This window comes from Aedes aegypti, chromosome 1 (assembly GCF_002204515.2).
Source record: "Aedes aegypti strain LVP_AGWG chromosome 1, AaegL5.0 Primary Assembly, whole genome shotgun sequence".
NCBI lineage: Eukaryota > Metazoa > Arthropoda > Insecta > Diptera > Culicidae > Aedes > Aedes aegypti.
Genome location: NC_035107.1, coordinates 159,060,243 through 159,074,398, shown reverse-complemented (window position 1 = coordinate 159,074,398; position 14,156 = coordinate 159,060,243). Strand labels below are relative to the sequence as shown.

Here is a 14,156-nt window from a genome sequence, read left to right as displayed (position 1 = left end):
CTTCCTAGCTTTGGTTTCGTTCAGATTTTTTTTTTGGAAAATAGTTCACCTGGTTAAAATTTTATAACTTATCGGAAATTTTTCAAATATCGTTTGATTTATCGATTCAAATTTTATGGTGAATATTTAAGTTAACTGGAGTGTTGGAAATTTAAAACTTCTTGAGTTAGTCTATGTTTCGATAAATACTTTGGTTTCATGGAGAGTTATTGATCAACTAAAATTTTTGAGAACTATAGATAATTTTTCAAATATTAAAATCTCTCGAAAAAAAAAAACTATTCAAATCTTGGTAGCTGGCTTGTCCTAAACAAATATTCCATACAAACCATCAAAATAGAGTTTGTTGCAATCCTGAACGTGATGCAGAATCTTCAAATGGACTATGGCTTAAAACTTTAGCTTTCCTTCTTCAAACTCAACCTTGTGCAAAATAAAATTATTGTCTTGGTAACTTTTGTAAGACAGTTTACAAGTTTTTTAAAAGTATACGAAATGGTAGGCGAAAAAACACGAAACAAGAAATTTTTTCGCGACCCCCCTGGTAAACGCTCACGACCCCCCAGGGGGTCGCGACCCACAGTTTGGGAAACTATGCATTAGACACCATGATCTGCTTGATCGTTGTTCGACTTTCAGCCAACCCTTTGGCAATCATTCGCCGCAAGCTGTAATTTGCCCTGGACAAAGCGAATCTCCTGCCCCAGTGAACGAATTTGAGATATATGCTCCAACCAGGAATCTCCGCTCCAGAGCATTTCTTAACCTTGGACACCAATACGGTTTGCACGATCCAATAAGGTTTATGTCAGTCAAATTCAACGAGTACTACGAGCATTTTGACAACCGATCAGCACTCGCTTTTCGACATAGCTTACAACGTGATGCGGTCCGTAGGGCTTGATCTCTTGATACAGTTTTTTGGCAATTGACATAAGGTTCTTTTATCTCGTTTGATTAATTTCAAACATATTAAAATCAATTAAACAAAATAAAAAATACTTAAAACATAATGTGTGTTAAATTCTAATTGTTAGATATGAGTTTTTAAAATGCTTGTGCTGAATCATTTGGTTTTGAAGTAAATAAGTTATAAGATTTAATCGCATATGCAGTTTCAGTATCAACCATTTTAAGGAACCGATCAGGATAACTCAGGACGGCTACCCGTAGCGCAGGTAGATCACCTTTCCTTGGTGCGTTACGGGGTAAGATCTACCAATTTGAACTCTAGTCTCATCTTGTTTGTCGGGCAAGGGTAATATGTTCTGGTAATTCATAGGATTCGCGGTACAAAGTCCTTGTTACTAGTAACAGTTTCTGAAAATTAATCTATTTCACCTAGCAGATGGTTAAAGACTCGGAGTTGGTCAGTCCAGAGACTACACTTGAAGCCAGGATAACAATCATGAGTATTAACTCAACAAGAACTGTTAAGCTTTGGTAATTCAAGGACTCACGTGAATTCTGATTACTAAACAAATTTTCTAGCTTGATTCGGTTTTGCTGCTAGCATAAAGCCCCTTTTTTTCTAGTATTTTTCTGGGACTAAACTAAAAGCGAAACAAGGGTGTGACTAGAATTCCGTTGCATGGTCAAATATCAGTAGGGGTTTGTTCTGCTTCGTCGTAAGCGCTATTATTCGTCGTATCAAACTTTAAATGTTCCACTACGGCGGATATTCAAACTAACCAGCAACATAGATTCATTATCCAAGTGTAATTTTATGAAAGCTGTTATGGTTCGTACAATTGTACACCAAAAATGCAATAAAACTACTGTATTTCGGTAAATAACTTCAGTTCAATTATCCACTTTGCACTTTTTCACCGAAATCACATGGACGAACAAGATTTGAGAGAAATGCTTAACGATCGACTGAGCCACACCACTTTCCAACACAAGTTTCTTCCCGCCCCCGTGGGTGACTTACTTCGCCGGGCATTTATTTTCACTATGGAAAACCTTCGTACTTTTTCACTGAAGGATTTCATTCCAATCACACGCCGTAAAACTTCAATAAATCACCAAATTTTACGAAATTTCCTCAACCGCCGTGTATAATTGAGAATGTAAACAAAGTTCATGCCATAATTGTACGGTCAAAAGGAATTGTGTTCATATGTTTGGGCTAAATTTTGATGACGAACAATTAATTTTAAAGGAAATTAGTATATTCCATGCTGAAGGAATGGGAGGAGATGCCCGTAGATCTATATATTCTAGTAAAACATTTTATTATAGCGTTGATATGTTGTGTTTTAACCACTCAATACATCACAGTGAGCCGTAAGTTGTGAGACGATTCTGGAAACTGATTGCGACGGAGTTGAAAACGATACGACGGATTGAGAATACGGTAAGATACATTTTCTTTGCATTATTTCCAAAAAGAGATCAAGATTTATCAAAATGTTATTGTACAATGCTAAAGCCGTTTTGGGAAAGAATTGTTTGGCATCGGTTTGTATCAGCATCATTCACTGCAACACTGGGAAAATTACAGTTCTCGCTGATCAATGCTTAATACGATGGATACTAGCACATCACCCTAGTACCGATTTGGTTCCTCAGAAATTTAATCGATTATGTTTGCTAAGGGGCGCGCCTTCGCTGAGATGTAAATTTCTATGAAGGGGTGTAAATAGCGGGACCTTTTCATCGTAGTCGATTGTTATCAATATCTGAGGAATCAAAACAAGAACTGTACAGAAATCGATGCTTCATTACCTATCAATGGAAATGGAGTAATGCGACATGCACTATACACTAAGGATACGGGTAATGCCACAATAGATCTAAATACTGGTCGCAGTGGCGCATCCGAACAAAGAAAAAAAAGTGACGGCTGTTTGTCTGTCATTGTCAGGGGTGCTACAGACATCACTTAAGGCCCAAGTAAAAACGGAGCAAATGTCAAAAATAAAAAAGCAGTTTTCGTCGTTAAAATTGATAAATCGAAAAAAATAAAAACACACAACTGTTTTATTTCCAAAATAAAAAGGCTGTGTGTTTTTATTTTTTCCAATTTGTTGATTTCAAGGGCGAAAACTGCTTTTTAATTTTTGACATTTGCTTCATTTTTACTTGCACCTTAATTAACAAACGATACTGCTTCTCTAGTGTATGATAAGGTTTTGCGCATAAGTTGAGGAAATAAAAAACATTTTCATGATAATAAATTTTTCGAGCTGTATAGTATAAGTATAAGGAAATAATGACCAAATTAAGTACTACACCATTAAATGCCACTAGAGATTGTATCCTTTGACACACTCAAAATAATCCACACGTCAAGGCTACGTGGAAACATACGTAATTTTTTCCATCGCACTTTTCACGTAGCAGCTACGTGAATCGAAGGTGAAGATGAATGAACGCATGAATCGATAAACATTTTTCATTCCAGCGGTGACCGGTTGTTGCTACGTGTTTTTTTGGAATATTTCATAGAGTGCATTGGTTGAACGTAAATGGAGATCCGGTGCATTGTATCAAGTATAAAGATGTATATCAAGTTGTTTTGAGTTGATTTTCATCAAATGTGTCTATATTGATAAATGTTGAAAGAATTTCAAATCAATCAGTATTTAATCGTTCTTTATTCAACAGACTGCCTTAAAATTATTGTTCCTTGGTTATCCGTAAACGTTTTGGTAGTCCAGTTGTATCTTCACGATGGACCAATGCACGAGTTTACTAATCTGACGTTTGAGCGGTGCCAGATTCACTCGTTGCCATGGTCACATAAATAACACGGCACCGCTCAAACGTCAAATAATGAACTCGTGCATTGGTCCATTATATCATTCATGATTCCAGATTCCTGTAAGAATACACCGGAGACGAATTTGCTATAGTTGAATCATTAGATTTTAAATATTTACTTACTTTTGGTATCCAAGGAAATTAATTTGAATAGTCAGCCTCCGATTGCTTAGGTTCCGTTGGTTCCGATGATAAGCGAATTAGATACGTTTCATGGTCACATAATCCTCTACTTTTGAATTCAACAGATAATATTCATTGATACTGTTTATTTTCCATCATTTTTATTTCAAAATATTATCAAAAAATGAGTCAATCAAATTGATCACCAGTTGTATGGTCTATTTTCAATAGGCACCATCTTTACATGCATCTATGATTCAGAATGAACACAACATTCAGCTGTCAAAGAATGAATATGCCGTGGTACATTAATTTCACGTAAGGTTGACAGGGCCCCACAGTACATATGACAGGCAGTTCATTTCATTATCATCGATGTCCCGGTGGTTGTTACGTATGTCTGGTAAATTCTAGAAAAAGTTTATTTCCGAGGTTCTACGTGATTTTTCACGTAGCCTTGAAATTTGGATTATTTTGAGTGCAGTATTTCAACCTCAACCGTAAGGCCGTCTTCAGTGTCGCCTACTTTCTTCGACTTGAAGTCGAGTCTAGCACACAACACTATAGACGACCTTACGGTTGAGGTTTAAATACGTGTATCTGTCGTAAAATAAAACCATAGTGAAATCAAATGGTATAGTACTAAATTCGGGTTTTATTTACAACCATTTTCATACTTTGATGATTTTGTTCAAAGGTTACATTCAAATGTTTTCGATTCATTCCAGAGATTCTCCAAAGCTCAAAAAATCATCAAGCGCATCATCAGCAATCAGTAATCTATCCGAGACCGGATCTTCATCTATCGGAGCAAAACGACGCAGTGAATCGTCTTCATATAGCGAAGAATCTGATGCTGATTCGAGCACCAGTACATCACTTTGTGACGATGATAATCAACTCCTCAGCGCATCTTCTCTTGAGGCTTCGCCAATGAAAAGACGCCTAACACCTGATAGTATCAAAGAAGTGCCTGATGAAGAACATTTGGTTGTGACCACTGAGGATGCTGATTATTCAGAGTTTCCGGTTCTAACTGATAAACCACGCATTGACGCTACTCTACCGGACATTGCTGAGGAAAGTCACTCTGAGACGCAAAGCAGTTCAAACGATGCTAAGCCCACAGTTAGTACGCTAGATAGCCAAAATACAGAAGTATTTGAAAGTTCCGTTAAAACCAAAAACGAACAAACATTAGATTTTAGTTCTTTGGAGAATAGATCTTTGTCAATTGCTATTACCAGTACTAGTCAACTATCGCCGATTCCCGATATCACCCACTACATAAGCATTTCATCAATTAGTCCGCTGAGAACTCCATCATCTATTATGGACTATTCTGATTACCTTAACAATATACCAAGCGATAATACAATAACCGGTGATATTGTTGTGGTCGACCCCAAGGATAATGAATCGTTTAATGTGGATGAAAAGGGAGTCACTAATCAATTATTTGAAAGAATCAATGCTGCGGAAAGGCCTAACCAATTAGACTTGAATGTTATCAAAGAACGAAAAGTTAGTGAATCTTTAGTTAATACCACGGAAAGTGTACTGGATCACAGTGATGCTACGTCAAAATTAGATAATTATAGCTTTACAAACGTTTCCAATAGATCTTCAATGTCTTCATCGTTCGTTTTAGAGTTACCGGTGAGAAGTAGTTTTCAACATGATTCCCCTCTCTTACCACCAAACACCGATCTCTCGATAATTCCATCGGAAAAGTCCCCAATCATTCATAAACCACATAAATATCATATTGCTGAAACTCCATCGCCCAAAGAATCTCCAGAGGAAGTAGACAAATATCTGGCCAGCCGTATAAAGTTTTTAAAGGAGAAATCGTTTTCCATGGATGATCCAGTAAAAGGAGAAGATGTATACCTTGAAGACATTTCGAAGCGGTCAGCATCGGAAGGCCTCGTATCAGCTGAAATTAACTGTTATAAAAGTAATAAAATGTCAGAAATAATAATGGAAAATTCATTGATTTTGGGTCGCATAGTTAGAAAAACTAATCAGCTGGATGAAAGTCAAACAACAGAATCACTACAACAGGAAGAGCAATCTGTTGAGCTTTGTAATGACTCCCCAAGCCCACGATACGACGACGAAATCATCGATCCCAATTTAACTCTAGAAGTTAACGCGTTGTTAGAGAAAATTAAGGCAAAAAGCAAATCTGAATTGTGCGTGGACCTCGAAGCTGAAGACAATAAACAGTCTGCAGTGATCGATGACGATAAATCTACCCAACCTCCGAAAACTAAATTAAGTGATGTAGTTTCAGAATTAAATAACTCAAAATCTGTTTATGATGCTCAATTTGATACCAACATTACGCCCGAATCAGAGCACGCATCTCCCAAACCAAAAAGCATAGTTTCCGATAATGAAAATCTTGACATAGTACCAATGAATTCCAGAGCAATATCAAAAACCGATCTCGTGATTCAACGCACAGAAGAGCAGCTGGCTCGTTTCAAAGAACCTGAACCAACGTTTTATGTTAGAAAAGATAACTTTAGAGAGATAATAACTCCTGAGGAGGAAAAAGACGTATCATCTACTAAAATACCAGAAGACATAACAAAAAACATTACGTTGCAAGAATTAGACACTTCGTCGCAAGATAAAGCAGAAACTAAGCCTCACAAAGGAGATACACAAAAGCAAATAAATATCGGCAATAACGTCGGAGAACGATCCAATTCATCAGAGGAACTACTAAAACCAACGATAAGCGTTGATGCAACTTCTCCATCTAAAACAGATGAGCTAATCAAGAAAACTGAAGAACAACTGGCAAGGTTTAGAACCGACAGAAATGTCTTAGAAAAGCTGGAAAAACGCTTGTCACTAATAGATTTAAAACTGGATGAAGTACCCAATTCAAGTATACCCGAAAGGAAACCCTCCAATAAAACAGAAGAAGTTATAAAGAAATCGGAAGAACAAATCACACGCATAAAAAATGAAACAGCATTCATTGTGAAGAAGTCTCCTACCAGAGTAGTGATGGATGATTCAATAGTCATAGAAACAAAACCTGTTTGTTCGTCTAAGACTGAAGAAATAATTAAGAAAACGGATGAGCAATTGGCTAGATTCAAAGCAGCAGCCGAGAGTAACGCTGAGAAACGAAAGAGCCGTCACGAAATTGATGAGTTATTGCAACAGAAATTTGATTCTCCTTTATCTAACAGTCATTCGCAAGATAGCATAAATTTTGATGACATTTCTATACGCGATCAAGAGGAAGCAGTGATAATCAAACATGCACAGGCCGAGATTTTGAAAACCATCAAAATTCCAGAAGAAGTTAAAAGTTCCAAAACGGACGAAATTATTCGAAAAATTGAAGATGGTAAACTAAAACTTGGGGACGATTACATAACTACAATTAAAACCATCGACTATCTTAAGCAGTCAAATGCCAATCTATCCGCTACATTATCTTCTATTGAAAGCTCTATCAAAGCAATCGATGGACTCTGTGATCATGACTCGGATATTCAGTCCAATCGAATCAACGATACTATAGACAATCTAGAAAAGTCCTTGAAGCAATTTGATAACATAAATTCAGAACCTCCACTTGTGATGGTTCATGATTATTCCACGAACTCGCATGAGAGCCGTTGTAGACCAGCTGCAACCAATAGACCAAGTAGACCGCGTAAACGTAAGGAGTATTCTCCGAGACGAAAGAAAGAGAAGGATCGTGATGGAAAACCTCACAGCGCATACCGAATAGAGCCAGAATATTCCGAATATTCCTCAGATAACCAGTCAGCTGATAGGGAATCTCCAAAAACCTATACTTATCACTCGTACTACAGCACTTCTCCTCCCACAACACCAAGAAGTATTTCTCCCGTAAAAAAGAGTACAGAGCCAATGGAAGTTATGCGACCATCATCATTCAAAAGCATATCGCATGATCGGTACCTCCTACAACGAGAAACCCCACTCATAAAATTCGATAAATCTCCATCATCACCAATAATCAATAAATCATATCTCGAGTCATTAAAACCGGCAACCCTGATCGCCTCGGGACGCACTACAAGATCAGCTGAGAACTCTCCGCCCTTTCATCAGCAGCAACCACAGCCTGCTTTTCCTGCAATAGCTCCTAACCAAGTAGGCGGATCCCACGCAAGTTCCCTTTTAAGGCATCAAATCGGGCACGATGGGGAGCATTCTCACATAAAAAGTTGTGAAAATCTTCTAATGCGTTTCGACTACAAAAATATATCGGCCATAGCTGCCAGTTTCCCGGTGTCCAGTGGTGCCCTTTCACCGTCGCCAACGAAATTCCGTAGTCTGGATTTTAAGCATGATGCTGCGCTGAATTTCAGTCTAACATCGTCGCCAAATAAAACATTGAATTAGACGTAATGTGTGTAAGTCAGTTGTAATGTAAACAAAAAACTGTTTCCTCTGTGATATATGAATAGCTATTAGAATTTACGTGCCGCATGGAGTTTCAATTTTAAACAAATCGGTTATAACTGGGCGACGATAGGTTAATTCAAAAGTTTAAATGTATGCATACAAAGACAGATTCAGCAGTTGATTTGTTTGGTTGACGATGATCAGTCTCAAAACTTTTAGTCCATTCCATGGAATGATTTTAGGACACGTTATTTTTTATAAGGAAATCTTAAAATTTACACGACAAAAAATGAGAATTTGTCCAGTTATATACAGCCCCCATTAGGCAAAACTATAAAATTCACTGACAATCTTCAAACAAAATTTCAAAATTGATCATTTTTACCACATACAAACAGGCGTAACACTGATGAAGTTTCCATCGATAATGCTTTAAAGGGTCGTTTTTTATATCCCATGTTTCATACTTCACAACCAGAGACACATACATTGTTTTTTTTTTCTTTGTGTTAAAATTAAACACTACACGCAAATAAAATTTGTTGTGCAAACTACCGAATCCATTGTAAAATTAAAAACTGCAAAAATGTCTATTATTCTTATTAATCCACTACAATATACCGGACTGTATTCACTGGAATAATAAAACTATTTGTATTTGATGATCACTAGACCTCGATAAGAACATTCGTGCAATACACTTCGTAAAACCAACATTTGAGAATTTTGCCTCACAAATAATTTACCTTCTAAGCAGTTTGCTAAAGGACATCCGTTATGAAATGTATGTTTTTATCCAGTAAAACTACTTCAACCGATGAATGTATGTTGCCTAGTTAGAACAAATGAATTAATTTAGCTGATTTGCAATCAAATGTAATGTTTTAAGTTGGAATTCGCGTTATATTCATTATGATGATAACTGGTACAAAAAGTGTATGAGAGCCCAATTATGGCGATAGAAAATCGTTCCCAGTGTTACTTCTGTTTGTCTGTGTTGTTACTGACTGCATATCGGTAACATTTGCGCTATTGTACACTCCCGTGCAAAAGTTTGGGTTCACCCCCTCAAAAACATACAAAAGTGTTCTGTCCATATCTCTGTTATTACACGTCCAATTGAAACTCTTTACTTTTTTTTAACTAGTTCATTTATTTGAGGATCAATCGTAATTGAAACACTTTAAGCCGCATTCGAAAGGCAAAGAGTTATTCTTACTTCGTACGTATTTTTCCAAAAACTTTTTTAAAAATTTTGTATACTAAATTTTAACTTAAAGTTGGGACATTCTTTAAAAAACAGACAATGAAAAATCATATCTAATTTCTTCAGCATTGGATCGACCAAAATTTTAAAAGAAGGTGTCATTAGAATCGTAATATTATATTCTTTGAAGAGCGCTCACGAAATTTTTGCGGAAAAATCTGAAAAGTATTCAAAATCAATGAAACAGTCATTCAAGTCATCGTGCAAAATTTTGGGTTCACCCCTCAGTATGGTGTATCGTGCAAAAGTTTGGTTTCACCTGAACTTACTTAAAACACGAAAAACCTGTGAACATTTTATGGGGTCTCTTCAAAGAATATAAGATTACGATTCAAATGACACTTTGATTTAAAATTTTGGTCGATCCAATGCTGAAGAAATTAGGTATGATTTTTCAGTGTGTTTTTTGAAAAATGTCACAACTTTAAAGTTTGTTAATGGGGAGGATCGTTGGGTCAAAGGATTCACTTTGATAAGCGATTAGACCATGATAAACAATGATTTGTGAGATATATACATGCTTATACGTAAATATAATTGTTCATATAATTTCTATGTAGAGGAAAATTATGCCGACACTTGAGGTGACGAACCATTCAAAGTTTGTTGAACAAATACCTAAATGTAACATTCCTACAGCTGTCAGTACGAAAGCATGTGTTATTATATTTTACTCATTTGAAAAGAAACAAAAGACTCAATTGGTTGGGACATCATAGAACACTCTTATTCTTATGCCGACACTTACAGTGGCGAACCATCCAAAGTTTGTTGAATAAAGTGGACCTTTCGCAAGTCTACACTTGTAGTGTCGAACCATTCAAAGTTTTTTTAATTACAAGAATAAAGGTATATAAGGGGTGTTCTGAAAAAAAAAAAAATGTTAAACATAAATAAATCATGAATCAGAGTTTGTGTCGACACTCACAATAAATTTAGTATACAAAAATTAAAAAAAAGTTTTTGGAAAAATTCGTACGAAGTAAGAATAACTCTTTGCCTTTCGAATGCGGCTTAAAAGTTTCAATTGGACTTGTAATCACAGAGATATAGACAGAACACTTTTGTAGGTTTTTGAAGGTGTGAACCCATTTCATATTCGATTTTATTATTGTTTTCACTATATAATAATAGCTCGATAAGTCACCGTAACGCCATTCAATTCAACTGCTGAGCTTTGTTGATCTAACCGATAACATCGTTTTAAAAAACAGGTAAAAACTTTTGAAATTCTAGAAACACATAAAATAGATTCATCATCTTATGAATAAATGATAAATCAAACCATTGTCTGTAAAGAGAGTGAAGATATATAATTCACCTATAGCAACTACATATATGGGACGATACTTAAGAATTGTAGAAACGACACTCGTAACCTAACAATTTGTGACGCAGAGATTTCAAGACGTTTGTTTACTATTGCCACGAACATGACAGCTTTATCGTTAATTATTTCCCCCCCTAGTAAAATCAAATGTCATGTAGAATTTCTAAGAATACAGTCTCAACTTGATAAGAAACGAATTTGAAATATTTATTGTGCAAATGTGCATAACATGGCATTATGTTAAGAAAATAGTTACATCTGTATTGTTCAAATTTATTGCAAATTAGAAATATTTCGTAAGTGATTATGTTTTGTAACCCAACACGTATAAAACTGACGAATTGAAATCGAGAAATTGCATGCGTTTGATGCGCGAATGTACTTGATTCATCAGGTGTTTTAGTTTAATCCGAAAATTTCCCTTCTAGTTTTTGGCAATACATAGTTCAAATCTGATAAAAACGAAAGTATAGGAATACAGTAAAAAAATCGCAAATATTATTTCAATCACAATTTTTCCCTTCTTTCGATAATAGATGGTGTTTTCGATGTACACCTCCAAAATTAAAATTTATATTGAATAAAAGTTTTGTCATAAATATATTCTTTTAAAAATGTGTTGTTCATTTGAGTAATGCTGTGAGAAAGTTTTTTATGCGTTAGAGTCTTAAGCATTTTAAACGAAAAATAATTTGCTTTCATATATAGGCTACTTTTTCATTATGCTCCAATAATAGAGCTTTTAATATATTGCAAATAAATTTTCTCTTTTTTTATCAAGTGAAAAGTGAAAATCAAGTGTTTCGTCCAAGCTGGAACAGAGCTTGATCTCCTGCGAAATATTCTATGAGCGTTCCCTTTATTAATAGCTGCGAACTTTCTTTACCAATTTATTATTTTCAAATATGTATATCGCAACAAGCTGAAGGATACTCTATGTTCTGGGATGTAGAGAAAATTCTTATTCCGAAAAGATCTTCCACCAGACCTTATGCCAAACGGGGTGCAATCGGAAATTCTGCATTATTTATAGTAATTTGTGTATTAGGCTTAACTGAACATATTTATGAAAGTTTTGTCAGCGGAACGGTTTTCGGTGATATCATTTATTTTTCACATATGTTTAGTAGAAATCGCATTTCTCTTGCTCATATCATTTCCAGAACTCATGTGAGACATGATTCTTCGATCAAGTCATCCATGATCATGCAAATCATTGTTTCCAAAAGTTGAAAAATTTACGCATGGACATAACACAGTTTTCGCAAAAACCTTAATGTTTATTAGCTAATGAATAGACGGAAGAAAAAAACCATTCAAGCATTAAAAAATTTTCATCGATAAATGTTGTATCGCATTTTTTTATGAGGAGGGTCGTTGCGATCAATGTTACCCCGCTGATCAATGTTACCCCGGATTGCGGTACTGCACAAAATGTGCCAATTTGCGATTATTTACCAAAAAATGTCGATTTTTATCGGTATTTCAAACGTTATCCATTCCCCAGATTTGGGTCACTGGAAGAGGAGGGTCCGTATTATCACGGAGAAAAATAAATAGTAAAAACAACCAATTATTAGTTCATTTCAAACAAAACATTAGTTTGAATTATGCACAAACAAAATTAGGGTTTGAATCAACCAAATGCATTGTTGAAAACAAACTAAGATTTCATGTTGTTCGTACCAACATATTCTAGATGATTTCAACAAATCTTAGGTTGAAACAACCAAATCATTTGTTGTTCAATTTGACAGTTCTTGAAACAACCAAGAACGTAGGTTGTTTCAAACTAAGAACAGTGGTTTGATTCAAACAAGAATCATTTCAAAACAAACAAATTTGCTGGTTGATTCAACCAATTTTCTGGTTTTGGGTGAGGTACTTATTCGCGTTTTATCTTTTCATTTTTTTATTGATGACAAAGCATGTTTGTTGTAGTATCATTTATTCAAGATTCCATGAAATACATGTTTTTTTTAATAATTATTATTTACAATCCTGAAACAACAAGCCCTTCTATCAAAAGAATGTCGCCGTCAAAGATGATCTCTACTGGCGGTTTCTAGCCATAACTCACTTTCTGTTCATCTGAAATTAAATTTACGATATTTATAATCAGCACATCCAAAACTTTGAGGAAGTTTGTCTTACCACTCTGCTGAAGAATAGAATAGAAAAATGGAGGACCAGAAGCAGCATCAGTTTCTCGTTGCCTTGGATACATGAATATTTTCACATTCATTTTAACGAAAGAGTTCAACCGGACCTTGAAAAATGAAAGTATTATTTAGATAAGATAAAGAATGAATACTCACTCAAATTACATTCATAAGAATATTCAATTGAAAAACCTTTCACTGAAAACACACTCAATTATGTTGTTCTCTTTTCGATTCCGAGGGTAACTGCAGTTAACTATACCTTTATCTGACGGAAAGCAAAAAAAAGAAACAACACATGAGATTAGTTTGTAACAAACTAAAACTTTGGTTGTTTTTAACGTGATTAAAATCTTAGTTTGTTTCAAAGCATTGCTTTGGTAGAATCAAACCTTTTATTTATCTTGACAATTATTGTTAGTCGGAGAAACAAACAACCTTGTTTTTGGTAAAATCAAACCAGTTGTTTGTGAAAACAAACTAAAAAATTAGTTCGAAACAACCATTATATACATTAAAAAGAAACAAAGATTCTACATTGAAACAGCCTATAAAACAAATTAGTTTCAAACAAAGCAATGAGTTTGGAACAACAAATTTTGGATTAAATACAACAAGATTGTTAGTTTGAAATTTAACCAAAATTTTGGTTGTTTCAAACTAAGGTGTTTTTTCTGCGTGATGGATCAAATCGACTCATATCATGCATCAGAACACTACAACAGCAAATTATCTGCAAGGTAAATGATTGGTGTGTTAGTAAAAGCATACATACGTGTTGGCGTTCCTTTCGGCATCGTCTTATCTGGGATTCTTTTAAGTTAAAACTGTGGTACCGTAATCCGGAGTAACATTAATCATTTTTTTGAATATTTCTTAAATATTTCGTTTGAAAATGCAAATGTTGCAATTTTTTATTTTTAAAACAAGTACTGACACCCATAGCTCGTGACTACATACTGTATTTTTTTATGAAAGATTTAAGCATGTTTAAACAAATGTTTTAAGCGATTTTTTTTATTTAGCTGATATGGGGTAACATTGATCACCTATGTAAACAACGTTCGGTAATATTGAAAATGTCGTTACTTACTTA

The 14,156-nt window shown here is 35.0% G+C and overlaps 1 protein-coding gene and 1 long non-coding RNA gene across 7 annotated transcripts in view; one reads left to right on the top strand and one right to left on the bottom strand.

Moving 5' to 3' along the window:
- Nucleotides 1-8,933, top strand: part of LOC5564417 (serine-rich adhesin for platelets) — a 29,878-nt gene extending 20,945 nt beyond the window's left edge. For all 6 annotated transcript variants that reach the window (XM_001648710.2, XM_021852345.1, XM_021852355.1 and 3 more), the window contains one exon: nt 4,620-8,933. In XM_001648710.2, the coding sequence (XP_001648760.2) occupies nt 4,620-8,298 (3,679 nt within the window). In that variant the 3' untranslated portion in view covers nt 8,299-8,933. The remainder of the gene's footprint in view (nt 1-4,619) is intronic.
- Nucleotides 8,934-12,817: 3,884 nt separating this feature from the next.
- On the bottom strand, nt 12,818-13,738 carry LOC110674537. The gene is made up of 3 exons (XR_002498963.1): nt 13,226-13,738; nt 13,053-13,167; nt 12,818-12,989 (listed from the first exon to the last, which is right to left on the bottom strand). It is a non-coding gene; the product is annotated as an uncharacterized LOC110674537 (long non-coding RNA).
- Nucleotides 13,739-14,156: the final 418 nt, after the last annotated feature.